The sequence below is a fragment of the Mixophyes fleayi genome, chromosome 6 (assembly GCF_038048845.1).
Source record: "Mixophyes fleayi isolate aMixFle1 chromosome 6, aMixFle1.hap1, whole genome shotgun sequence".
NCBI lineage: Eukaryota > Metazoa > Chordata > Amphibia > Anura > Limnodynastidae > Mixophyes > Mixophyes fleayi.
The window spans coordinates 212,141,614-212,169,097 of NC_134407.1; the positions used below are offsets into that span (position 1 = coordinate 212,141,614).

Below are 27,484 nucleotides of genomic sequence, written 5' to 3' on the forward strand. Positions count from 1 at the left end.
TAGCTGTGTAAGATCTAACTGCTGCATAAGGCTTTAGTAGAGAAAATTTTCTCCACTTATGTACCAAGTCCTCAGTATTCTCAATTCTTTATTGGCCCTGGTCTAATAATCTGCTCTTCAGGGCAGAGTATTCAAAGAGAAAAGGACGATAGCTCTGTGACATCCCAGAATCCCTCACTTCTCCAGTCACGTCTCTGTATTATTAACAAATATAAAAGTGATGTCACTGTGATGTTCCCAAAATCCCTCACCTCTCCAGCCACATCTCTGTATTATTAACAGATATAAAAGTGATATCCCTGCTACATTTACAGAATCCCTCACCTCTCCAGTCACGTCTCTCTGTATTATTAACAGATATAATAGAGATGTCACTGTGACTTTCCCAGAACCCCTCACCTCTCCAGTCAGCAGGTAGATGATCTCCAAGGTGAGATTTAATATCCTCTCACTTATAGGAATTCCGTTCTTGCCCATCCTCAGGCAGTTGATCTATACTGGAATCTCTCCCCTATTGAGAGGTGTGAAATTCACATGATATAAAAAGAAATACTAGATTAGATAATAACATAGTTAAAGAAACACAGGTTTTATATTACTGTTTCTAACATTGACATGATCTACAGAAAAAAGCATCCAACAATGGAGATTTTAAGTTAACCCTTAAAGAAGATATAGAAACAAACATGGTTTCAGGAGCAGTCAGCTTTAGGGGCATCATTTATATGGCAACTCCTTAATTTGAGGGTTTCCAATGACTGCCAACAGCAAGTCCCTCACAAAGACAAATGGTTTCACCACGTCTGGGGCCCATCAGTGTAGGGTAGAGGTCTTCCCACATTTACATTCCCTTGAATAATGTTCTCATGAAATGTAAAGGTTTCATTGCACACGTTTATTCACAAACTGTAATCTTTTGATCTAAAGGAAAATTAAGATTCTTATGTTCATCATTGCACAGTGGTGTACTTGACTAGGGGCTGAGAATCTTCCCGTATTAAATCTTCAACTACTGCTCTGGGATGAATACAGAAAACATACAACCAATAAGACGTTTGAATATTCACAGCAACAGAGTATTTCAGGAGTTGAGTGTGCTGATGTGGTAGAAGGCAGTGATCTGTCACCTGTTTTATTGTGCAATGGGCATGTGACATGAGTGGGGTCATAGTGGAGTATATTTATAAAACTGAGTGCACAGATCAACTGTGCAAAATAAGAGCTGCTGAAAATAATGGGCAAAAACACACAACAAAACCGACAGTTTCGGATAAATGTCTTCCAAACAGTACCCATGAAATGTAAACCCTGGCTTAGGACAATCACAACTTTTATTAGCCAATTGTTATTTGCCTTTTATGTTATGTTTTTATTTTAATTGTTATGTTGCGCTGCAGGTCCCGCCAATAAGCCACACCCTATTCTCTCTAAGTCCCACCCCTTTGTATCAAATCAAAGGAGTGCAGGAAATGTGCACTCTGTATTAGAAGTATGGTGCCGTCATTGTGAAATACCTACCTCTTATGGGTATACCTTCTAAAATGGAAAAGAGGAGGTGTTGCCCATAGCAACCAGTTAGATTCTAGCTATCATGCTCTACAATGTACTAGATAAATGATAGCTAGAATCTGATTGGTCACTATGGACAACACTTTTCTTTTTTAAAAGGTTTAGTAAATCTAATGTGAGCAGGGCAATGAAGGTGAGAACGGAGTCACAGGCTAAGGGGGCAATTCTGTTCGGCCCAAGCTGCCGGGACGTGTCCGCAGAGACACTTCGCGGTGGAGATTTTTCTCATTTTGCCTCACAAGAAAAATTAAAATGAGCAGAGATTCTGTACCGTATTGGCCGGTTATGTGCACAGTCGGACATCGTGGTGGTGTCCGCAGACACATCACTGGCAACTGAATTTCCCCCCTAAGACTTATATAGTGGTAGGAGCAGGTCCTCCAACAGCACATACTTGTGACTCGAGGCTCCTGTCACACTGATGCAGGAAGATTGTGGTTTCAGATGCAGCTCTATACAAAGCAAAGTTCATGCATTCAACTAATCTGATTGAATATATACATGAGAAACACTGTAATTGCCCCTTGTTATTTATTCTTTGTTTCTAGTTTGTTTTAACACAAAACTCTGACAACAAACTGACATGTTTATAACTTTTGATTATTTCCTGATCATTTAAATCGCAATCAAGCAGCATTCTCATCAAATGCTGTATACACTGCTCTTTGCTCCTACTTAGCAGCTTATATTGTGTCTAGGGATGGTTGAGGAAAAGCATAACATGCACAATATACTCTGCAAGCTCCAGTTACAGATAATAGCACATACATTGAGCTCTGTACTGTTTTGCATGACAAAAACAAAGTACAAATCTTTATTTATGCACTGTGGGGTCTCTATTCCTCTTACAGAACCCTATTCATTCAGACTAATAGAGATATAATAATGAGATACTGAGATATAATAATTTATAATCATGTCGTTACCTGTTGTTATTCACATCAACAGTAATGTCTCCTCTCTCAGCAGCTTCCTTCTACTTGTGTCTAAGAAGGAAGTGTAAATAAAGAACTTGCTGACTGTGCGTTCCAACCGACTTCCTGGTTGTGCGTTCCACTGGTTTGTGATCAGCGTTTGTCTAGTTCTGCCTGGTTGAGTTTAGTAGGCTCAGACCAAGTGCTTTTTGGGAGTTGTAGTCTAAAACACAATACACTGTTGTGAATGTAGTTGGACCTCTAATCTTGACCTGCAAAGATCCACTTTGAGATTGCAGAGACCCAGAGGAAACCCACACAAACAAGGGGAGAATATATAACTCCATACAGATAAGGCTATGGTAGGACAGCAGTGCTAACCACTGTGGTGAAAAATATTACTTTGACACTGCAGGAAACAAATCTAATTACAGCAAAAGAGTTACATGGAGAAGTCTCTAGATAAAAATTATATGTATTGCACTGTGCATGGCAGCAGTAAGTCTCTAAATGCAGCTAAATGCATTTTGCCCCTAACATAGCATTACACTGCTTTGAATCATCATCAACATCATTTATTTATATAGCGCCAACATATTCCGTAGCGCTTTACAATTGGGGACAAACGTAATAAACTAATAAACAAACTGGGTAAAACAGACAAAGAGGTGAGAAGGCCCTACTCGCAAGCTTACAATCTATGGGATTGAATGATTGATTCCCACTGTTTGACGCCATTGCGATTGTTTGCAATGGCAGGGCTACCATAGTCACTTTTAGGCTGTGTTTTCAGCCGATTATTTGGCAAATGAGACAATAAACGACCTGCAACAAGGAACGATTATCATTCCAAAGCACATAATATCGTTGAGCAAAGTTTTTAAACTGAACTAAAAATCTTGTTCAAGGATGGAAGAACATTGTCGTTCCAGTTCTGCAATGTGTATGCACTCTGCAGAATTGAAATGACAGTTTAGCTATAAGTAGTAAGCAACATCATTCTATCTTCCAGGCTGACGGGGACAGGTGAGGCATTTGTTACAATCAGAAAGCAAGCAGGAGTTGTTAAACTTACACGGTCCAAGTTTCTCACTCCATGGATATCTCTTTCCAGGGGGACACTGCAGCCTTGCTAAGTTTTGAGCTGAAACGAATGCTCCCTGGAGATGATCCACTGAGATCTGAAGGGAATTCAGTCCATCAAGAACACTGGGGAGCAGTCGGTGAACAGTTTTATAACATTCTCTAAATGACTACACTGCTCTTGGACCAGATGAAGTGCACAGATCTGAATGTAAATCGTGTATAGTGTGTACACATGAATCGGCATGTTGATCGGTACTCTCTTTCTCCCTGACATCACCATACTTGCCAACTCTCCCGGAATGTCCGGGAGTCTCGCGGAATCCCGGTAGAGTGTGGCAATCTCCCGCATCTGCCCACTTCCTAGTGAAGTGGGCAGAATTAGGTCCAAAACGCTGCGATTCACCGGGAATTGCGGCGTTTTGCCCTGCCCCCTGCTGTAAAATTACGCGTTTGCATCATTACGTCACGGGGGCGGGTCCAAAATGGCGTGAATTTTGGAGCCCTGACCCCCATCACGCCCACCTCCCCCGGCAGGCTCACGGAAGCCAACTTCAAAAAGTTGGTAAATATGGACATCACACATATTACACATATGACTGCTGTCAGACGGGTGCCTGGAACACTAGTGCTTTTCAAAGTAAAGAACATTCATAGTGTTCAGTCGCTCTCATGTGGACACAGTGAAGTATATTGGGAACGTTTCATATACCGTCACAGGGAAAGATTAGACTGTGAATACGCTGCATGTAAAACACTAATGCTGAAAACGCCCATCTGAGACCATCCTATGCAGCAAATTAAGGAGTGTTTAATGCCCAAGCCTTATTCTACACGATTCTATCTTTACTAAATAAATTACTTTATCTTTTTGACCTCCCAACTGCTTTTAAGCCATGTATTTATATCGTAAGACAAAGATGTCTCGTACCAGGGCGAAGAAAGTGGTAATATAAACACATGGCTAAAAACACAGGACAAATAGAAAGATATGAAATGCACTTAGTTAAGGCAGAATGGCAGGTAAATAAATAAAAATCATTTGAAGGTGTAAAATCCATTTAAAGATGGTGTTGCCATCGCAATATATACAAATAAACTGTATTTCATACAAATAAAGCATCTTTGTGTTTTTTTTATTATTTTCCTAGCACATATTATTTTGTTCCTCTGCAGCAGACCTCCATGGTAGGTGGAAGATGCTTCTCTAACTAAACAGGCAGCTAGGTAGCCCTGCTTTGCAGGAATGTACACTGTGGATTGGTAGATTCATAAAGGCGCAGGACCAGTCATAGTAACTATCTAACCTCATGGACCTGTATGCGATCCCATCAGATCCCTGGAGATGTTTGGGCCCATAACTCTTAACAGTTCCAATTCTCAGACACACAAAGGGGCATGTCTTCATGGGGATGTGGGTGCTAATAACTCGAGCTCCAATTCTTTTCAGGCCAGTCCAAATAGCATGCATTTCCTACACTTACTTGCCTCTATTCCAGTGTTGGCTAACCTGGTCCACTCCAGGTGTTGTGAAACTACAAGTCCCAGCATGCTTTGCCAATATATAGCATCTTATTGTTGGAAGGGTATGCTGGGACTTGTAGTTTCACACCTGGAGTGTCACAGGTTAGCCAACACTGCTCTATTCCCTACTACATGAGCACCACATCAGCTATTTGTCCTTGGTATGTGGATGGAAGCCTCACCAGAGTAACTACAAGGTGATGGTTCTAAAGAAAAAGCCAGCGTGGCTTGGTTTTCATCGGCTATGAAGGGGGCATAGCTGGGGGAAACCAATCATGCTCTTCAATTTCCCCTAACCTTTCTTCCAATTGCGAGATCGGGAGAATAATAATAAGAGAAAGTTAGATGTTCTCCGGCCCTTGTAGTCCTCGTAGTGCTGGATGAGTTGAGTTGCTGCATAATCTAGGCAGACAGGATCTCAGAACAGAAGGTGAGCACTGGGGCTGACTTGTAGATGTTGCACTCCATCAGGTAAGACTGTTTTGGATTTTACACTTGCAACCTGTTTGCTGCTGACTATATACTCTTTCCTGATGACATGATTTGCAAATCTGGGATGATGGAAGAAAATCATCTCCATCAATGTTTATTTGTAAGACACATCGCAACTCTGCAGCACGGGCCTGTGGGAGTAACAAATCATACATGAAAACACATCATACCAAAAAAAGCAGAACACATACATACAGGGTTGACAAAGACTATGCAGATGTGAGAGAGATGGTAGAGAAAGTTTTGCTCATGAGAACTAACATGTCAATAAGCCTCCTCGGAGACTTAGGGGTAAATTTCTCAAGCTAAGGCAGTGGTTCCCAAACTTATGCAGTTCGCGGCACCCTTAGCGTCTCCAAATTTTTTCAAGGCACCCCTCCAAAATAATTACTGAGCAGTCCTGTTTTAGAAGTAGTTGGGTCAAAAAATTGTAATAAGTATTTAGGTCAGGACAGAAATACTTATTTAGTTGTATGCAAAAATGCCCCCTCTGCATCCAGACACTCTGCCCTCCTCTGCAGCCCCCAGGCACGCTACCCCCTCTGTCACGCTGCCCCCCTCTGCAGCCCTCTGTCACGCTGCTCCCCCCTCTGTAGCCCTCTGTCAAGCTGCCCCCCCCTCTGCAGCCCCCCGTCACGCTGCCCCCCTCTGCCACGCTGTCGGCCTCTGTCACGCTGTCCCCCTCTGCTGCCTGCTGTCCCCCTCTGCTGTCACGCTGCCCCCTCTGCAGCCCTCTGTCAAGCTGCCCCCCTCTGCAGCCCTCTGTCAAGTTGCCCCCCCTCTGCAGCCCTCTGTCACGCTGCCCCCCTCTGTTACGCTGCCCCCCTCTGCTGGCCTCTGTCACGCTGTCCTCCTCTGCTGCCAGCTGTCCCCCTCTGCTGTCACACTGCCCCCTCTGCCAAGCTGCCCCCCTCTGTCACGCTGCCCCCTGTCACTCTGTCCCCCTCTGCTGTCACTCTGTCCCCGTCCCCCTCTGCTGTCACTCTGTACCCCTGTCCCCCTCTGCTGTCACTCTGTCCCCCTCTGCTGCCAAGATCCTCTCACTCTGCCCTGCGCCAGCCATAAAAAAAAATAAAGAACAGAAACTTACCAAACCGTCGGGCGCCGGGATCCAGCAGACTCCTCTCTCCCGCAGCTGTCACTGAATATTGACGTCAGTGAAGGGAGAGAGGAGTCTGCTGGGTCCCGGCGCCCGACGGATTGGTAAGTTTCTGTTCTTTATTTTTTTTATGGCTGGCCCGCGGCACCCCAGTCACAGCGCCGCGGCACCCCTGGGAGCCGCGGCGCACACTTTGGGAACCGCCGAGCTAAGGGTTTAAAAAAGTGGAGATGTTACCTATAGCAACCAATCAGATTCTAGCTGTCATTTTGTAGAGTGTACTAAATAAATGATAACTAGAATCTGATTGGTTGCTATAGGCAACATCGTTTTCAAACCCGCAGCTTGATAAATTTACCCCTTAGTATATCTGTACTGTCAGTGTCAATGGTTACCGAGGTAGACACTGTTTGTCTTACTTAATCACCAAGTGGTAATCTATAAGATCTCGATACAGATTCTTAATGTATCATCATCAATGCTGACCAATGCAGTCAAAGGGATGTTTTAGTTAATATGCCAAAAAACCCACTAAATTTGGGGTAACTTATCCCCTGCTGGCAATGTATCACATTATCTTAGCCTGGTCTGGTTACAACCAAAGCTGGGATCTGTAGTGCCACATAATAAAGTATGACGTAAACACACAGACACCATGTAAAAAATCCTATAATGGAAATAAATAGAAATAAAGACGCACTATTCCCTTGTTATCCTCTTTATTACACGCCTAACGCCTTAGGAATCTTCTTTCCATCAACTTTACTCCTTCTATTAAATCTTCTTTTCTTCTCTGTTAATCCACTGCTTAATAAAAAAAAAACTAAAAAGAAACTTGCTCCACTAGGAGCTGCAACGCCAATGATATGGAGCCTGTTCACAAGTTGAGTGTACAAAAGCTGCACTGATTGACTCACTGCATATAGACCACACATGGGCTATGAATAAACATCATTGTAATAATAAAGTTCATTCATAACATGTATCCATTCATGTAATATGTCAGGACAAGTCAAACAGCATCATAGCTATACAAGTAACAATAAACACATCACATTACTCCACAAGCACAGTCAGGGGGGACTAGATAATGCAGAGTTCTTTGGTCTCTATACTAAGCTAGAGCCACTGCTTAATACGCTTGGAACGCAGAACCAGGGAGCCCGATGGAACGAAAAACTAAGAACTTAGGAAGTCAGATGCTAGAAACAGGTAGACGTATGGAACGCTGATCGAGGAAGCCAAGTGGAACACAGAACCCGGAAGCTAGGTGGAACGCAGAACCCGGAAGCTAGGTGGACCGCAGAACCCGGAAGGCAGGTGGACCGCATGACTGGAGGGCAGGTGGACCGCATGACCCGGAAATGAGAAGCTTCTTTGTTTCCTGTTGGAGAGCAGAGAAAGCAGTTTGGGCTGAGCTATGTATTGAGAATTTAGGTAACATGATTGATTTATGTAGATGTGTATTGTATTTATCTATTGCCAGCATTCATACTCTTGTGTGCTTCCTCCTGTCCTGTCTACATAGGTAATGCATTGTATACACATGTACATAATATGAGAGTGTATATATTCCCTACATTCATCCTCTGTGTGTCTCCTCCTGTCCTGCATTGTATAGCTAATTTATATAATATGGGACTGTATTTATTATGAACTCTGAAGTGTTTATTTTTGTTTTACAGTAAGGTCTACTTTATTCCTTAAGATATGCTAGTTACAATTTGAAACAAAGGACATTGGGCTAGATTTACTAAACTACGGGTTTGAAAAAGTGGAGATGTTGCCTATAACAACCAATCACATTCTAGTTATCATTTATTTAGTACATTCTACAAAATGACAGCTAGAATCTGATTGGTTGCAATATGGGAAACATTTCCACTTTTTCAAGGGAACAGAAACTGTATCATTGGGGAGTGAGTCCAGGATTTCTTCGGTCACAGTTAAAGCCTAATCCACTGTTTATTTGTTCCTTATGTGTTTGTCTGCAAAACTGGTGCATTTTGCAACTCAGATTCTTTTGGAAATAAACCATCGTCTGAGTGTGGTTCCCACCTGAATCAAGATACCTGGGGTATCTGCTACCACAGTGCCACAGTGGAGTCCGCTATATAATGAAGGACAGTACAGCAATATGTTTACATTTTACTATTCTATTTCATTGTTTAACTCTAGATGATCGAGCTTCAAAGTAGTAAAAAGAAAATTTCCAGAGACTACCGGAAGATCAAACACCTCCACGGATGAAAGAATTGCATGGCTGATTCACGGAGGATGAACGAGGACCAGAATAACATGACTGAGATGATATTAAACCTCACTCTGGAGTTCATTTACTTGCTGTCTGGAGAGGTGAGAGATTATGTGAGTTGCACAGTGACATCACTCATATCTCTATAGATAAAACAGGAACCTGACTGGAGGGGTGAGGGATTCTGGGAATGCCACAGTGACATCACTCATATCTCTATAGATAAAACAGGAACCTGCCTGGAGAAGTGAGGGATTCTGGGAATGCCACAGTGACATCACTCTTATATGTATTAAAACAAAACAGGGGACTGACTTGAGAGGTGAGGGATTATGGATATGTTGCATTGACTCAGTCGTGCAGTTCAATACAACAGAGACCTGTAAAAGTATATAATAAGACATATAATTATTCACAAGTTTCAGGAGCTTGTTGTGTGTGGACCAGTGGCGGATCCGGGGGGGGGCCATCGCCCCCCCCTAGCAGGGGCTTGCTGCTGACGGCTGCACACTGTGCAGGTGCGTTCAGCATTGACAGTGTGCTGCCTGGCTGCTCTGATTGTGTTTTAAACACAATCAGAGCAGCGGGACAGCACACTGCCAATGCTGAACGGACCTGCACATACTGTGCAGCCTTAGAAATTAGAAAGGGGGCGGGGCCTAAATCCCCCCTTCCTAAAATCGCCCCGGGTAGAGCAGTTGCTTAGATCCGCCCCTGGTGTGGACACTGGACAGAATGATGGTAGTTCACTATTTCTACTGAAAATGTCTTAGCACTGTTTTATTTAGTAGTTTTTGTCTACACAGGGTTACACAATAATGAAAAAAACACCAAATGAGCATGTGACAACCAGCAGCAGTCCCCGTGTGTCAGGAGAATTAAGCAGGACCCAGAGTCCCATCACAGAACCTTCACCTCACTCACTGATACATGAGAGAATCAATGACCAGAGGATTCTAGAACTCACCAACAGGATCATTCACCTGCTGACTGGAGAGGTGACTGCTGGGATATTGTCAGTGCTGAATTTCTGCTCAGAATACATTCTCACCTTGATTCTTCTGATTAGTAGAGGCATAGCTAATACCATCTACAAATTGGTCCCTAATTGCATCAAATGCAAGACACTGTATAGCTCTATTACTTTATCCATACATACAAGCAGACCACGAAATCTCTGATGGCTATACAATGCAGACCCTAATAGTATACTTGCTGATCCCAGCAAACTTGTGCTTTCTCTCTCAGCATTGGAGAGGAAGTTTGCGGGAAGCTACCATACTCGCTAAACTGCTCCTGTGACTCTTGTGGATAGCACCAGCCAAGTATCCGGGTCTACAACCGGTAGATGACAACGCTGTCCACCAATCAGTTCCAGGAGCTGTCTAGTCCGTATGAAAGCTTACCGTCACTGCAGACATATTTGATGCCCAACGTTTGTAATCACAACTGGAGAACAGTCCTAGACATTATATATAAAACCAGCTGATGTGTCTGAAAGATGACTTTAACAGTGTGTGTACCATATTATAATATATGAAGATGTCACTGTATTTTTTATACATAGGTGTGGCAGCATTTACAAGGAAACGTGGAACATAACAAGAACCTGATCATGGAAAAAGACCAGCCCATAAGATCCCTGGGTAAGAGAAAGATTAACCAATTAAATGTGTATATCATAGAATTTGCCACCATTGGTGTAAACATTTTGTTTCATGAGGTTTGTAGAATAAATTCCTGTTTAAGCATTAAAACAGCATAACATGAGTCATGTGTTGAGCTTGCAAGTGGAAGTGCAGATATGCTGCCCCTATCAGCACGGGCAAATAAGAGCAATTTAAAGCATAATGCAGATAACGCATTACTTATACTTCTCACGAACATGCAGCAGGCCTCTGAAAAAATAAAAAAAGGGAGACCTTTCTGAGGTCTCCCAATATTCACGCGGTAGGACAAGACGAGTCTACTACCAGAGATGCACCTTCACCATGTGTCCCAGCCAACCAAGAGGAGTCGCATGAGTGAGCCTCTAAAGGAGACATCTTAGCACTTCAGCCCATAATATTATACGGGACTGTGATGGAGCCTGGAATACTCACAGGGTGCTGGAGATAGTATCCTGATTATAGTAGTCGCCTGCCTTCCTTCATCATCATCATCATTTATTTATATAGCGCCACTAATTCCGCAGCGCTGTACAGAGAACTCACTCACATCAGTCCCTGCCCCATTGGGGCTTACAGTCTAAATTCCCTAACACTAAAGTAGGGAATTTAAAGTAGGGAAGTAATATTGTCTGCATAGTGGCTCATCATAAGGAGTCAGCACACCTTACTAGAGTTCTTGTGGTGCACCTGTTCCAGGAGATGGCTCAATAGGCTCCCTTCTCTAGCCCCTATGGTGAAAGAGCCTGTAGAAGCCCCCCTGAGCTCCATTTGACTGCTCACTCTGAGGCTATAAAATTAAAGGGAAATATATTGTACCAGTCCAAGTCCTTGATATGTGTCTACACTTCAGACTGCTTTCCATTAGCAGTAATATAATACAAGGTCCCCTGTTGTGACTCCAGAGCACAGACACCGACATTGTATTGCAATCTAATTAGTTAAGAGGCGTCTTTTCAGCTCTCTTAGTTTTGTGATCTAAACATATTCTGGTGGCACAGTGCTTTGTATGCATGTAACCATGACATCAGTGTTCTTCCCAATAAAACATTTAGGCTAACCCTGAGTCTCTGTAAACGGTTGGGCTATGTATTTAGTCTTTTAAATATTGTAGAATAGCAGCTTGGTTATACGGTTCGTTTGCTGTGGCTTATGAATACCATTCATCGTCACATTCTTTAAGCGTTAGCAAAAGGGCAAGGTAGTGCACAAAATAAAATGGTTTAGGAAAGGACACTATGTTAAAGATGTTGGCTTTTACTATGTATCAAAAGGTATGTAAGTGTCATTGTTTAATATCCTATTTTATGGGCTCAATTGCTGTCCCTCTGTTCTGCGTCTAAACATTAAATTAGTTTTTAGGGATCCGCACTCTCAGTTATCTAAGGACATCCGCTGTCCGTTTGAATCAGACAAGAATGTCCCAAGTCTGTTTCTTTATTGGCGAAATATTTAAAGCAGCTTTAATGAAGCTAATATAGAACTTCACATCACTTCTAATTGAGCCATAAAACGAATAATATGAGGTAGGAAATGTTCAGGTTTGGAAAAATAGAGAAGAATATCACAGTTCCTAAAGGGCAGTTAAATGGTGACCAATAACTATTATGTGGCGTATGGACGGATAGCTTACAGAAGGACATCTTTACTTCTAGGCTTAGTGTGGTAAGTTTTCCTTTGACAAACACTAATCGATGTGCTTTGAGTGCTGTGAGCAAGAAAGACTGTCAGCGTAGAACTAATATTTTCAGTAGAACTTTAAAATACACATTTAACAAATTATGTGGGTCGGCATGGAAAGAACAGCAACATCTTCATCCGTTTTAGGTAGAAATATCATATAAAAAGGCTACTGTGAACCTAATTGAAGATGTTTGATTAAAGAAGATTGCTTTAAATACATTATGCAGTTAGAGGTCTATTATATTAAACACTAAAACCATCACACCTTTGGTTCCCTATATGCCAAAGACCTAGAGGCGTGATTTTCATCTACTGTGTAGAATTGAGACGCTCTCTCGTGTTGTCATGTTTCCATGTCACTACAGGGTTTTAAACAATGGAATTGGAGGGCTGCTTTTTTTTTAATATACCGTATTTCCCCATGTATAAGACGCACCTTTTCCCCAAAAATTTTGGGTCTAAAACCTGGGTGCGTCTTATACAAGGGTAGCGGGGATGCAAGTGGGGGGGGACAGCGTTACAGGGGCAGCGGGGGGGATCCAGGAGGAGGGGGACAGGCAGAGTGGCAGTGGGAATCCAAGAGGAGGGGGACAGGCAGAGTGGCAGCGGAGATCCAGGAGGAGGGGGACAGGGGCACAATGGCAGCGGAGATCCAGGAGGAGGGGGACAGAGGCACAATGGCAGCGAGGGGGAGGGGAAAACAATTGCAGCGAGAGTGTCCTGACCGTCTGCTCTGATCACAATCAGAGCAGCCGACCATTACACTCTGCTTTGTTTGACAGCTACCGTAATATTTTTTTAAAAAAAATTCGGGGCCAAAATTAAGGTGCGTCTTATACATGGGGAAATACGGTGGTTTTTGTTATAACAATGAAATTGTGGTCAAAAACCTTTAGACTTTCTTAAGGAAATAAGAGTTAATAACCAAACTCCTTTTCTAGCAGATACCAGAGCGTCAGATGATGGATTTTCCTACTGCAATCACCCTCAAAGTTCTACAGATGAAGATCAGTGTGTTATTGAAGATAACCAAGGATCAAAAGTCTCTGTATCGTGTGAAGGAATCGCTAGCCATTCATTGAAAAATAATGGTCAGAAATCAGTCTCATGTGACGAAGGAAATATCACAGACATTTGTACACCCAGATATCATACAGAACATACATCGACTCATATTAAGGAAGAATTGGTCTCATGTCAAAAAGGTAATCTCACAGACGCTGACATTTACACACCCATTGGTCATACACAACATTCACCTACTCATATTAAGGAAAAATTAGTCTCGGGTGGAAAAGAAAGCCCCCCACACACTGACAATGAAGCATCCACAGATAGTACACAGTATGTAACTACTGATATTAAAAAAGAATCCATCTCAAAAAAGAAAGCAAATCCCATACACACTGACATTTATACACCCACAGATCATACACAATATACATCTACTCATATTAAGGAGGAATCTGTTTCACGTAAAGAAGGAAATCTCCCGCACACTGACATGTATACACCCACATATCATACACAATATACATCTACTGATATTAAGGCGGGATTGGTCTCCTGTGACGGAGGAAGCCTCACCAACATTTATACACCCACAGATGATACACAATATACATCTAACCTCACCAATATTTATACACCCACAGATGATACACAATATACATCTAACCTCACCAACATTTATACACCCACAGATGACACACAATATACATCTAACCTTATTAATGAGGGATTAGGCTCATGTGAGAGAGGAAATTTCAGAAACACTTCAATTCATACACCGATCGATCATACGCAGTATACATCTACTCATATTAAGGAGGAATTAGCCTCATGTGAGGGAAGAAACCTCGCTGACATTTATACACCTACAGATCATACACAATATACATCTAAACATAAAGTAGTAAATCTCACAGATACTTATATTTATACACACATGAAACATACATTAAACAATGCTGGAGAATATGACAAAGAAGAAAGCAGCAAACACACAAGAAATAAAAAAGGATCAGCAAAGATTACTGGACGTTGCATAAGCCTAAAAAATACAACATCTCTATCTCACCAAACATCGCAGCGGACATATATCTGCTCTGAATGCCATAACTGTTTTACAAGTAAATCAGAACTTCAAATGCATCAGTTAATTCACAGACGGACAGCACCTTTAATATGCTCTGAATGTGGGAAAAGTTTTGCCTCCAAAACTAATCTTACTAAACATCAGGGAATCCACACAGGGGAAAAACCCTATTCTTGCTCAGACTGTGGGAAACGTTTCAGGGAAAAGCACTGCCTGCAGCTACATCAGAAAATCCACACAAGGGAGAATCTGTTTAGTTGCTTAGAATGTGGGAAATGTTTTCTGCAGAAGTCTGATCTTTCAGTACATCAAAGAGTTCACACGGGAGAGAAACCATTTTCATGCTCAGAATGTGGGAAATGTTTTACTCAGAAAATACAACTTACTAGACATCAATCAATTCACACAGGAGAAAAACCCTTTTCTTGCCCAGAATGTGGGAAAAGTTTTCGACTAAGGAATATGCTCAATAATCACGCAAAAACTCACAAATAAACTGCTTGTGCTTTACTAGGTGGTGGAAAACAATACAAATAAAAGTAATTTAAAACTAAATGTTTTCTTATAGTTTTGTTTTAACTTTCCCTCTGAATTTCCTCATGTAGAGTCCATACTGTTTTGGCTGTAGTTACCTCTCATCCTCCTTATTCTTTTTCCTGTATGTTGACAATAGGACATCTAAGAAGATGAATTTTCAGTGAGTGAAAGCACGAAAGATAGAAAAGATTAAGAGGGCAGAGAGAATTTATATCTTTATGGCCGCTAGATATCTGGGACCTGAAATGTAGATGTAACTTACTGTGCGTTTTTTACTACACAATATAATTCTGACCCAGTGTTAGGTCCATATTGGGTGAAAACAGTAATGAATTCTTGACACTAAAGCTAGTGCAGTATACTCCATCGAGACAGAAGTCAGGGTAATTACAAAAAAACGCAGTTGGCATTAGGACTACGGAAGTAGGTTCATTTGCCATAGCAGACAAGAAAATAGGGTCTACTAGCATAGGATGTTAGATGAGACAAACCACAGATGTAGGAGCCAAGGTAGTAGGAACCAGAGGCCAAGACCTACAGCAGTAGATACCTTTTGTACCTACGGCAGTTAAGAAAGTGAGAACCTCGAGCAATCAAATGTAATGAGATTGTCAGCAATGATTGTGGATTCAAAGAGATAACTGCTTAGTAAACTGGAGCTTTCTCCCAGCAACAGGACCATTGTCAAAGCTTGGAGATGCTGGAATCTTACAAAGAGCAGGAGAAGATGAAGAAACGAGTGGAAGGATGGAGGGAAACGGAGGGAAACATGATGGAGGGAAACGGAGTAAGTAAAAAGATTTAGAAAGGAGAATCAAGAGACAGAATGTAATGGGAGAAAAAAGTAAAGCAATAAATAGTGTTAAAAGAAAGGCAAAGAAAAGTAAAAGTGGAAGGATATGGGGACATAGAGGAGAAAGAACCAATGGCGATGTGGAGACACTTAAGGAGAATTTGAAGGAGAATCAGGAGATGCAACAGTGAGAGGATAGGTAGGAAGAGCAGAAAAGAGTGGATTAAGTATAGCAATAAGAGGATATTAATACTTACGAGAAATCAATCGGGGGGGACTCAGGGGTTGGCACTTAAATAATTGGAGTTGGTTGAGCACCTCAAACAAAACAAAAAGGGAATCCGTCCACCGCATAGCAGACATTCTATCCATGTAAAATGTTCTGTACATCCGTATAGCAATGACAACATCCAAGAGCTCTAAGGAACCCTGACCTGAAGAGGCAGCTGACTTCTGGAAGACTGGGACTACAATGTCTTTTGAGGTGAAATCCATTAAAAACCTTGGACAGGAAGAAGGAAACTGTGCGCAACACAGCTTTGTTTTCATGGAAAACCAGATAAGGCAAACAGCAATAAAAAAGAACACTCCTTGCAAAAGCAATTGCAAGAAAAAAAAAAAACCTCTTTCCAGATTGCCGTTTGCCTTATCTGGTTTTCCATGAAAACAAGGCTGTGTTGCGCACAGTTTCCTCCTTCCTGCCTCTTCAGGTCAGGGTTCCTTAGAGCTTTTGGATGTTGTCATTGGTATACGGATGTACAGAACATAGTACATGGATAGAATGTCTGCTATGTGGTGGACGGATTCCCTTTTTGTTTTGTATGAGGTGCTCAACCAACTCCAACGGTTCAAAATGAGAAGCCAGAAGGACCCCAAGAATCAAGTTCAGGTCCCAAGGAGTCGTGTGCGGCATGTAAGGAGGCTGGATGTGCAGAACCTCTTGAAAAGGAGGTCTGCATTTCTGGAATCCCCACCAGCTCCCTCTGGAAATAGATCAAAAGGGATCACATTCCAATACATCCTTCAGCATGGTATCTACCACTCTGGATGATAGACCCCTGAACCTCCAGAGGATGGCCTCAAATGTCATACCGGTAAAGTAAGAAGGTCCTAGTGCTGAAAGGGACCCTGGAGCCAGAGATCCTTGTCAGGAGGCAGACAACACCCTCAACTACCACCATGTGCAGGATGTCTGCATACCGTGCACGACGGGGCCAATCGGGGGTGAACAGGATCACCGGAATCCCTCCCTGCTTGACCTGATGTAGATCCCTAGGAAGCATTGGAATGGGGGGGAGACAGGTACTCCAAGTGGAAAGCATGGTGATGACATCCACCGTGCTCCTTAAGGTGGCCCTGGTCCTGGAACAGAATAGGGGAACTTGGCGGTTGTGGAGAGACACCATGAGGTCCATGTGGGTGGTGTAGACCCTTTTTAGGGGGTTTACCTTGGATGTTTGCTGGTGTTCTGGGCGTTCCGATTCCCATGGATGTGGTCTCTTCATCATCATCACCATTTATTTATATAGCGCCACTTATTCCGCAGCGCTGTACAGAGAACTCATTCACATCTTGTATAGTTGTTTCTGCCGTGGCGCAACCTGGGATGCCCATAAGTGGAGAAAAGAGGGATGAGGGAGGGGGGAGATAGGGAGGGAGGGGGGAGATAGGGAGGGGGGGTGGAGATATGCAATAGAAGCGGTACAGACAATATACTTGAGTGCTGGTGATTTCAGCAGGTTGTTATAGCTCTTTTTGCAGTTTTAAATGTTATAGTTCTTTTGCTTTATGTCTATAGCTCTGATGTGGTGTATATTGAGTGTAGTTATGTTTGGCGCTAATTGCTATTAGCTCTGGTTTGTAGCTCTGGAAATTGTTAGGTGTTAGTGATAATGTTTATAGCTCTGTGTTTATATCTCCTATACTAAGATGATTGCATCTTTTAGCTATTATTAAGTGTTGTGGGTCTTGGGGATAAATGTAATTGGGGGTTTATAGCTCTTGTTTATAGCTTAGAGACTGGTTATGGTGTTGATATGTCTATAGCTCTCTGGTGGGGCTCCTATCTTAAGCTAGCATTTGGTATAGTCTATTATTAAAATGTTATGGTTCTATTGATATATGCAAAATAAGTGGGATTAGGTGTGGTATGTGTATATTAGTAATTAAAGTGTCTTCGTTTGTATAGTGTGTAGGGGGTGTGGTGCGGATATAATAGGGGGGTACCCTATAGGTATTAACTGCGTGCCCTTAGTTTTTGCTCTTATAAGAGCAGTTGTGCTCAGTGCCTTGGTTCTTTGATCCTTGTTAGCAGGGTTCAGGGGGAATAGGGGCCTCTCCTTGCTTGCGAGCGGTGAAAGTAGCTGGGCCGAGCGGCTTCCTTTTTCGGCAATTGAAACGCACAGTGTGTTCCAAATGCCGAACTTCCGGGTTCTAAGTGGAACGCACAGGCGCCGGTGCGTTCCACTGCTGGGTCTGGTCGCCGCTGTTCTCTCGCTTTTATCTCGTAGCTGGTATATGATGAGGGAGGGAGTCTATGTCGAGTGTTGGCGTGAGGGGTCTTCTGGTCCTCTGCTGCTTGTTGGTATCCAACGCGTTTCATCCGTGGACTTCGTCAGGGATATGGCGGTCGTGTGAGTATGTGGTTTCTTTTATTCCTGGGATCCGGTGTTTCAACCAATCGTGTTAGGGGAGGGGGGTTGGGATTTGAGTGGCATTTGCTTTATTGTAATTAGAGGGGGGGGGGGCAGGGGAATATTGCTATGCGGCTGATATCGGAATTAATGTAGCGCTATGTGTGTAGGTGAAAATGCGGGCGGAGTGATTTGTTTAATTGGGCTTTTGAGGTTTGGTTAGCAGCTGGTGAGGTTTGTGTGTGGGTGGTGGGGGGAGGAGGAGGGGAAAGGGAGTGGAGGGGTGCTTTATGGGGTTATTGCCTTGATGCCTTTTTAGTGGGATGGGAATATAAGGGTTATTTTGGGATAATGGGGGGGGGGGGGAGGGTTGATGGGGGGTGGTTCATACTTCCTTAAAGGAAGATTCCTAGTTCAAAGTCTATGTTGAGTCATTTTGGTGTTAGGGTTCCCATCTTATGGATCCATTTTGCTTCTTCCTTTGAGATGAGTTTGATGAAGTCACCCCCTCTCCATGGTTTTGGGGCTTGTTTGATGCCTGTGAATCTCAGTCGTGTTGGGTCTTGGTTATGGTTCGTCCTGAAGTGTTATGAAACACTGTGGTTCTGTACTCCTCTTTTTATGTTTCTTATGTGTTCTGGGATTCTGGTCTTGAGATCTCTAATTGTTCTTCCTATGTATTGTAGTCCGCAGGGGCATTCAAGATAGGTGATTCCTGTAGATTCGCACGTCATTTTCTCTTCTATTTTGTGTGTGCTTCCGTTTCAATTGGAACTGAAGTTGATGGTGGGTTTAGTTGAGCTGTGTTTTGTTATTCTACATGCCATGCATCTATTGCAGTGGTAGAAACCCTTCTTTCATCCAGGTGTCTTTGTTCTTCTTTTCGTCTTTAGGGATAAAACTCGCCGTTAGCATATTTTTCAGGTTCCTTGCTTTTCTGTACACTATTCGGTTTGGGTGGTATGTATTCTTTTATCTGTTTGTCCTGGAGTAGGATGTGCCAGTGTTTTCTTAGGATGCTTTCGGGTTTCCTGTGGCGGCTGCGGTAGTTTGTGAAGAAGATGGGTGTGTTTTTTTCTTTTCTTCCCATTTCCTTGAGTTTGTAGGAGAGAAGGTCTTCTCTTTTCAAGTTTTCTGTTTTTTCTAGTTTTCGTTGAGGTGTTCTGGGTCATATTTTCTTTCTTCAAATTTCTGTTTCAACGCTTCTGCCTGCTCTTTGAAAGTGTTCATGGAGGAGCATTTTCTTCTAATTATCCTAAACTATCCTCCTGGGATGTTTTTGAGCCATGTTTTGTGGTGGTCGCTATTTGCTGGGATGTAATTGTTGCAGTCAACTGGTTTCATGTAGGTTTTGATGTGGATGCTGTTGTTTTCTACGTAGATGGTAAGGTCCAGGAATTCTACTTGTTGTTTGCTTGTGTTTGAGGTAAACTTCAGGTTGTTGGTGTTGATGTAGTGTAGGAAGGAGGAGAGGTCTTCTTCACTTCCTTTCCATATGAAGAAGATGTCATCCATGTATCTCGTCAATGTTACTATGTTGGTGTGGTGAGGGTTGTTGTTCCAGATGTTATCATCTTCCCATTTTGCCATATAGAGGTTCGCATAGCTGGGTGCGAACTTTTTCCCCATTGCTTTTCCTGTTGTCTGTTTGTAGTAGTCACCTTCGAACCAAAAGTAGTTGTGGTCAAGGATGAAAGATATGGCTTCTATGATGAACTCTGTTTCCTTGCTTAGTATGTTCGGGTTCTCATTTAGGTAGTGTTTGCTGTGTTCCCACCCTTTCTTATGGTCGATGATGGTGTAGAGGGAGGTCACATCGCAGGTGGCTAGCTTGTAGTTTTCTTTCCATTCGATTTCGTTCAGGATCTGTGTTGTGTTTTTATGATGGATTTTTTGTGCGCTGACTAGGGGTTGTAGGAATTGGTCAATGTATTCTGAAAGATTGCTGGTAAGTGATTCAATCCCAGATACAATCGGTCTTCCAGGTGGTTTTTCCAATACTTTTTGTGGATTTTTGGTAAGTAGTATAACACTGGGATCCTTGGATGTGGTTTGGAGATGTAGGCGTGCTCCTTCTTGTTCAGTATTCCTTCCTCTAGGCCCTTGTTTAATAGTTTTTGGAGCTCTTTCTGATATTTGCTTGTGGGTTTGCAGTTCAGTTATATCACTTAGACTATCTAAAAGAAGCAAAAAGGCTCCTGTTTTGTTCAGGATGACTATCCCTCCTCCTTTGTTGGCTGGTTTCAGGACAATGTCTTTATTCCTCTTAATTTCTCTGAGGGCTTGTTTTTTCTGTGGAGAGAGGTTATGGGATCTTACCTTTTTTGTCTTTTAGTTGTTCAAGGTCTTTTTCCACTAAAGCATCAAAGGTCTTAATGTATGCTCCTTTCATGTGTTGCGGGAAGAAGTTGGACTTTGTGTTGAGTCTTCCTTGGTGGTATCGTTTCTGTTCTCTTTTACTTTGCCGATTTTCTGAAGAATTTTCTCAGACCTCCATAAATTCACAAGGAAACTTTGCCTATGTAGGTCTCGAAATTTGTCTACTTGGTTTTTGGGGGCGAATTTTAAACCTTTGTTGAGTAGTAAGGTCATGCGGTGGGTCAGTGTGAGGTCAGAGGTTGAAAATGCCTTCTGGTTTTATTTTTTATTTTTGTGTACATTTCTTGGTTCTTCTCTTAGCGAGTGTTCCTCCTCTTGTTCCTCTTCTGAGTCTGAAGTTATTGTTTTTCTTTTTAAGGCTGGTGGGTTCTCTGATTCTCTCCTTCGTGGTTGGTCTGGTGGATCTGGTTGTTTCTGGAAAAATTCTAAAAAATGCTCCAGTGATTCTTCTACCTCTGCTTCTTGATTTGGGCTTGTGTGGATAGTGATGTTCATATCGTTGATTGTATTCATTATTCTTTCTTTTTCTGAGCTTATGGAGTTTTCATGAGTTTTCTTTCCTTCTAAGAATTGGAATCTTGCTATGTGTTGGTTTCCGTATGAGAAGTTCCTTGCGTTTGATGGTTTGTATGTTCTGTTTTGATTGTCGTATCTTGGTCTTTTTGCGATGAATGGTGGTCTTTGCTACTGTGCTGGTCTTATGGGTGGGTGGAGAAGTGGGTGGGGTGCCTCTGTGGGTAGCTTTGTCTTTGTGTGGTCTCTTCTGGTGTTTTGGATCTGGTATTGTGGTGTTCTTATGTGGGCATTGTTGTTTTCGTAGTCTTTGTAATCCCTGTAGAATTGTTATGATGATGTTGTCCTCTAGTTTGTTGAGTTTGCTTTGGGTTATTCTTTCCAGTTGTTTGTAGTCTTCTAGGTTTTCTAGAGGACTTAAATCTTTTTGTATTTTGTTTATTTCTTTTTCTATCTTCTCCAGAGACGCCCGTCTGTCCTTTATGATAAGTTCTATCAGTTTTTGTGAGCAGGTGTCTAGAATTTTATTACATTCTTTCTCGACATTGTTAATGCATAGTGTGAAGGTGGGTGTTTTTTGGATGCCTAGGCCTCTTGGTATTCTTTTGTGTTCTAGGTATTTGCACAGGATTCAGTGGTCCCACCATAGTTTTATTTTGGTTGTTAGAAGTTTCTCCAGTCTTAGGAATTTATTGCAGGAGTTTTCTTCTATTGGAGTTTCTAGAAGAGTTTCTTGTGGTGTTGTGTTCTTTATTGCCTTATGTATTCTATGTTGTGGGGTTTGTGATTCTACTATTACTTGTCATTGTTACCACATGAGACGGCCGTGCATGATCTTCGATTAAAGGATTTGCAATAAAACTAATTCTCCAGTTTAGTCTTAATTACTATATAATGGAACGCTAAGGTAGATATCCCCTTGCTGACCACATGGTGGCGATATTGCTTCACATACTACAGCAGTTTTGTGCCTTTTGTTCTTCTGAATCCCTTTACTGACCTCATGAAAATATAGACAATGCTCTTTCTTGTAACTTGATAACTATATATATATATATATATATATATATATTCACCCCTTTATCATTGTTCTAGAATATATAAATCTGTATTGAAGGTCCAATCGATTGTCTTAGTATACTTGACTAATGAATACGCATCTTCTAACGCCCAAAAAAATCGTTAATAAGCCGCAATGTGTGGCCTATGCATTAATATAGACAACTTTGTATTAGATCGCGGAGGTGAGAAGTAAAACTACTCTGAGGAGCGGACAGCACACAGCAGCCGTCATAGAGTAACGCAGAGATGGCAGATCAGGGAGGAGGTCACATCACAGCTCTGTCATGACCGGGTGGTGGCTCTGAAAAGAGCCTTTGTGTAACGGGGGACAGGAGAGCGGATCTACAGTCTACTTCTTCTTAGGAGCGGCCTTCTTAGCCGGGCTCTTGGCCGCCTTCTTAGCCGGGCTCTTGGCCGCCTTCTTAGGGGTCACAGCAGCTTTCGGCTTCTTGGGGCTTTTCGCTGCCTTCTTGGTCGCTGCCGGTTTCTTGGCCTTTTTCGGGCTCTTGGAGGCGCTCGGGGCCTTCTTGGGGGACTTGGACACTTTCTTGGCCGCCGGTTTCTTGGGCTTGGCCGCAGCCGCTGGCTTCTTCTTGGCCGCCTTGTCCTTGCTCCCCAGCTGCTTCTGGTTCAGCTTGAAGGAGCCGGAGGCGCCGCTGCCTTTCACCTGGATGAGGGTTTCCTTGGTCACCAAACCCTTCAGCGCCACCTTCAGGCGGGTGTTATTCTTCTCCACATCGTACCCGCCGGCAGCCAGAGCCTTCTTCAGGGCGGCCAGAGAAACCCCGCTGCGCTCCTTGGAAGCGGACACTTCTTTCACGATCAGCTCGGACACGCTGGGACCAGAGGCTTTGCTGCTCTTCTTGGCGCCTCCTGCAGCTGCTTTCTTCGCTGGCCGCTTACTCTTAGCGCCGGTCTCTGACATTTTCCGTGATCCCATAAACCTCCTACTAGGTGCAGAGTGACCCTTATTTTCTGAGGGGGCCGTTCAGCCAGTTTTTATAGAGCGCGGTTCTGCGCGGCCATTGGCTGAGGTGAAGAACCAGCCAGTGTTCTTATTGGTGGGTAATATAAAACACGCCCACATTTTGTTTCTAAACTGGAAGTCATGAGACTCCTTCACAGTGTGTTGTCTTATGCTGTTAAAGAATTCGGCAAAGGGACGGAAAATACATCCAACCTCTGTACTGGTCTCTTCTCTCTCCCATGTATGTTATAGATATATTCTACTAAACAAGACAAAAGTGATCATCACCTGGCAGCCTAGAGCTGGAGCCAGTAAGTTACACAGGAAGTCACTGATCACAGACCTGGGATATTGTATTAAAATCCAGAAACAGACGACACCGAGAGGGATCAGAGGCCGGGATATGTGTGCACAAGGGGCAGGCTGGGAGTATGTCACTATTTTTTTGCAAGACAGAGGGGCACATTTATCAATATTCACATAAAGTGAAAAGTAGTTTTCAATCCTTATCGCAATGATAAGGATTGAACTATTTCTCACATTTATGTACAGCCCTGCACAGAAACAGCAGTTCCGAAAAACTGCTGTTTCAGTGATAAAAAAAATCATACTTACCCCCCTCTTCGGAAGCGATGTCTTCAGGTCTTCTCCTCACTCTTCAAGTGCGCATGTCCAGTTCCAAGAACTGCACATGCGCACACAGATCCCCTCTCTGTCTCTGCAACGATAGTTGCAGAGAGAGAGCGCTGAGTGACAGGGAAGGATCATGTGATCCCTCCACACATGCGCTGTACAGCTCTGATCTTCGGAGCAGAGCTGACAGCATTGGATTTCCTCAATTCGGATGATGTACGCCAGCTTCAGCTGGTACATTAACATGACAAATTCCCGAAAAAAGATTTTTTTCGGGACTTGGTGCAGTCACCATTCTGTTGAATGGTGACTGCTCCCAATAACGAAGAGGAATGCAAAGCTGCAGATATCCATGATATCTGCTGCGATGCCCCCTTAATAAATTTGCGGAGGACACTGTGGGACCTTAATGACCCGTTAAAAGCACTACCGTGCTTTATTAAATATGCCCCCAGGTCCGGCAGAGGGAAAGGCGGCGCCAAGCGGCACAGGAAGGTTCTCCGTGATAACATCCAGGGAATCACCAAGCCGGCCATCCGCCGTCTAGCTCGCAGGGGAGGCGTGAAGCGCATCTCTGGGCTCATCTACGAGGAAACCCGCGGGGTCCTTAAGGTGTTCTTGGAGAATGTGATCCGTGATGCCGTCACCTACACCGAGCACGCTAAGAGGAAGACGGTCACCGCTATGGATGTGGTGTATGCCCTGAAACGTCAGGGCCGCACCCTGTATGGCTTCGGAGGCTAAATACCAGCTTGTTTCTTACCCACCCCACATCCATATACACAAAGGCCCTTCTCAGGGCCGCCTACTTCTTCCAGTACAGAGCTATAATATCGCCGTTGTATATGATCTGTGTAACCTGATGCATAGGGAACAGAATATCGTAACAATGTTAGCACGCAGCGGGTATTGCTTATATGTTGGTGCAAGTAAGTAAAACGTATCAGGGAAACAAGATTGTTTTGTGAAATAGATATAAATGCTCCTGGTGACCACAAGGTGTCAGTGTTGGTCAATAAACGTCTGTTCTCAATGAGTAGCTGCTAATCACGTTTTATAAGAGTAATAATGTAAAATGGATACAAAAATAAATCAAATCTCTACAGACACAAGATGCAGTAACCGTGTAGTTTTATAATGGATAAAGTACTCTATCCCGTTCCCCCATGTGGTGAGATCTGGGTTTCTGCGCCAACAATGAAGTAATTACATGTACTATTGTGTTGTATGATGTATTTTAACGTGGGACATTTATCTGGGTTTTTTATGAATATCCTTTAATTATACACAGACAACTTAGTGGACAGTCAAATCAAATAAATCTTTATAATTTACAAGTAATTATTGTCATAATTTAAATTATTATTATGGGGTTACTGTGTCGTGTCTTCCCTCTGAAGTTGTGGTCTGGATTCCTTTACTGACAATAGACATACAACAATCGTATTTATACTATAAATATCTCCACCGTGTGCTCAGCATGGATGATAGCTGCACGCTTCTTACCGTTCAGTTACATCGTAATAATCCATAATGGAAACAAGAAAATATCTTTTATTTAAGATATTTAATTCGACAATTTGTCTGATTGTCTCTAGTAATAGAAATAATATTTGGCGGGCTGTTTGAAAGATCAACCGTTTTTCCATAAGCCAATCAATTTGAAGGGCGTGTTTAACTCATCCAATCACATTGCAACACGGTGTATAAATAAGTGTGTTCAGCGGCAGATTTTTACATTCTCGTATTGGAGGAATAATACTATGGCCAGAACTAAGCAGACCGCTCGCAAGTCCACAGGCGGGAAGGCTCCCCGCAAGCAGCTGGCCACCAAAGCTGCCCGGAAGAGCGCCCCAGCTACCGGCGGTGTGAAGAAGCCTCACCGTTACCGGCCCGGAACCGTCGCTCTGAGGGAGATCCGCCGCTACCAGAAGTCCACCGAGCTACTGATCCGCAAGCTGCCCTTCCAGCGCCTGGTCCGAGAGATCGCCCAGGACTTCAAGACCGACCTGCGCTTCCAGAGCTCGTCCGTCATGGCCCTGCAAGAGGCCAGCGAGGCTTATCTGGTGGGGCTCTTCGAGGACACCAACCTGTGCGCCATCCATGCCAAGAGGGTGACCATCATGCCCAAAGACATCCAGCTGGCCCGCAGAATCCGAGGGGAGAGGGCGTAAGATACTCGGCACCGCCATATACACAACACAAAGGCTCTTTTCAGAGCCACCTAATATTTTCTCTGATCGAGCTGTAGCGCCATCTGTACAGACACATGTATTAGTGGTTATTATACATGTAAGATATGTAACTGCTCTCCGCCAGCGTTTCATTTTATTAATCTTGAAAATGAACCGCAGTAACGCTCGGCCTCTGTTTTACATTCCATATTCTCTCGGGGACAGCATAGGGCAGCCGCTAATATCCCACCAAAACTAAACGAGTTGTATCATCCTCACATTGCAGTACGAGTGGTTCTTTATTTCAGACCTTAACTCTTTCACCTAGTTTATGTAGAATCTAAATAAACGCATCCTATATTATTAGAAGCGTGGATCCTCTACACAAGACCTTTGGTTAGTAATCCAAATAGTCCCCACGGCAGCTGTGGACATATACAATATATAGTACTTACAGGAGAGTGATGAATGTTGCTGTAATCAGTACTGAACAGGAGTTTAATAGTAACACATTAGAATACACAGCGGTGTAATAAGCTCTCGTAGGAAAATGTGGGTGGCTCTGAAAAGAGCCTTTGTGTTATGGGGACGTCAGTACTTTAGTGCCTAAAATCGTAACTAGTGTGCAACGGGCGGATCCCCTACACCAGACCGTAGGTTACTGACCCAAGTAGTCCCTGCTGCAGGAAAGATCGCCAAGGAGCTGTGTAACTATAAAACGTACAGTAGTGACTTGAGGGTGGTAAACGTTACTTTAATCTGGCTTGAATAGTGGTGTTACAGTATTAGACTAACTATACATACAAGTAAATAGCAGCGGTGTAATAAGCTCTCGTAGGAAGATGTGGGTGGCTCTGAAAAGAGCCTTTGTGTTATGGGGAGGTCAGTACTTTGGGCAGTGTATCCAGCAGTAAATCACTTGCTCTTAGCTGCCTTGTGGCTCTCGGTCTTCTTAGGCAGCAGCACGGCCTGGATGTTGGGCAGGACGCCTCCCTGGGCGATCGTCACCCCACCCAGCAGCTTGTTCAGCTCCTCGTCGTTGCGCACAGCCAGCTGGAGGTGGCGGGGGATGATGCGGGTCTTCTTGTTGTCGCGGGCGGCGTTGCCGGCCAGCTCCAGAATCTCAGCCGTCAGATACTCCAGCACCGCGGCCAGATACACCGGGGCTCCGGCTCCCACACGCTGCGCGTAGTTCCCCTTCCTGAGGAGCCGATGTACACGGCCGACCGGGAACTGAAGTCCGGCCCTGGATGAGCGGGTCTTGGCCTTAGCACGAGTCTTACCGCCTTGTTTACCGCGTCCTGACATGATCACTTAACGTCTGTCTCAAAGTCTAACAGTAACAGTTCCGCCCTCTCATCCCTGTATTTATACCCTTATGGGACACACTCCAGCATCTGTTATTGGTTC

The 27,484-nt window shown here is 43.4% G+C and overlaps 3 protein-coding genes across 9 annotated transcripts in view; 1 reads left to right on the plus strand and 2 right to left on the minus strand.

The window, feature by feature from the left end:
- Positions 1 to 27,484, minus strand: part of LOC142159811 (uncharacterized) — a 316,766-nt gene that overhangs the window by 79,038 nt on the left and 210,244 nt on the right. For 3 of the 6 annotated variants that reach the window (XM_075214569.1, XM_075214572.1, XM_075214571.1), the window contains exons 1-2: positions 2,496 to 2,560; positions 400 to 511 (exon numbers count right to left, since the gene is read on the minus strand). The exons of the other annotated variants lie outside the window; for them this stretch is intronic. In XM_075214569.1, the coding sequence (XP_075070670.1) occupies positions 400 to 477 (78 nt within the window). In that variant the 5' untranslated portion in view covers positions 478 to 511; positions 2,496 to 2,560. Of the gene's footprint in view, positions 1 to 399; positions 512 to 2,495; positions 2,561 to 27,484 lie in introns of those variants that run through there. 6 annotated transcript variants of the gene reach the window in all.
- LOC142159816 (uncharacterized) lies at positions 8,066 to 14,916 on the plus strand. Of its 2 annotated transcripts, none has more exons than XM_075214586.1 (5): positions 8,066 to 8,118; positions 8,860 to 9,036; positions 9,742 to 9,933; positions 10,503 to 10,581; positions 13,227 to 14,916. In XM_075214586.1, exons 2-5 carry the CDS (start codon positions 8,941 to 8,943, stop codon positions 14,876 to 14,878), a joined length of 2,019 nt encoding a protein of 672 aa, XP_075070687.1. In that variant the 5' UTR covers positions 8,066 to 8,118; positions 8,860 to 8,940; the 3' UTR covers positions 14,879 to 14,916. The 2 variants fall into 2 exon arrangements, with proteins under 2 accessions (XP_075070687.1, XP_075070688.1); XM_075214587.1 differs by having other exon boundaries at positions 13,230 to 14,916.
- Positions 26,955 to 27,383, minus strand: LOC142159997 (histone H2A type 1-like). The gene has a single exon (XM_075214913.1). The coding sequence runs from the start codon at positions 27,380 to 27,382 to the stop codon at positions 26,990 to 26,992; it is 393 nt and encodes a 130-aa protein (XP_075071014.1). The 5' UTR covers position 27,383; the 3' UTR covers positions 26,955 to 26,989.

Bases quoted from the DNA above. Each gene is read 5' to 3' on its own strand.
- LOC142159816 (XM_075214586.1), top strand. From the start codon at position 8,941: ATGGCTGATTCACGGAGGATGAACGAGGACCAGAATAACATGACTGAG. The intron at 9,934-10,502 runs GTGACTGCTGGG...TTTTATACATAG, and splicing joins TTCACCTGCTGACTGGAGAG to GTGTGGCAGCATTTACAAGG. The intron at 10,582-13,226 runs GTAAGAGAAAGA...CTCCTTTTCTAG, and splicing joins CCAGCCCATAAGATCCCTGG to CAGATACCAGAGCGTCAGAT.
- LOC142159997 (XM_075214913.1), bottom strand. From the start codon at position 27,382: ATGTCAGGACGCGGTAAACAAGGCGGTAAGACTCGTGCTAAGGCCAAG.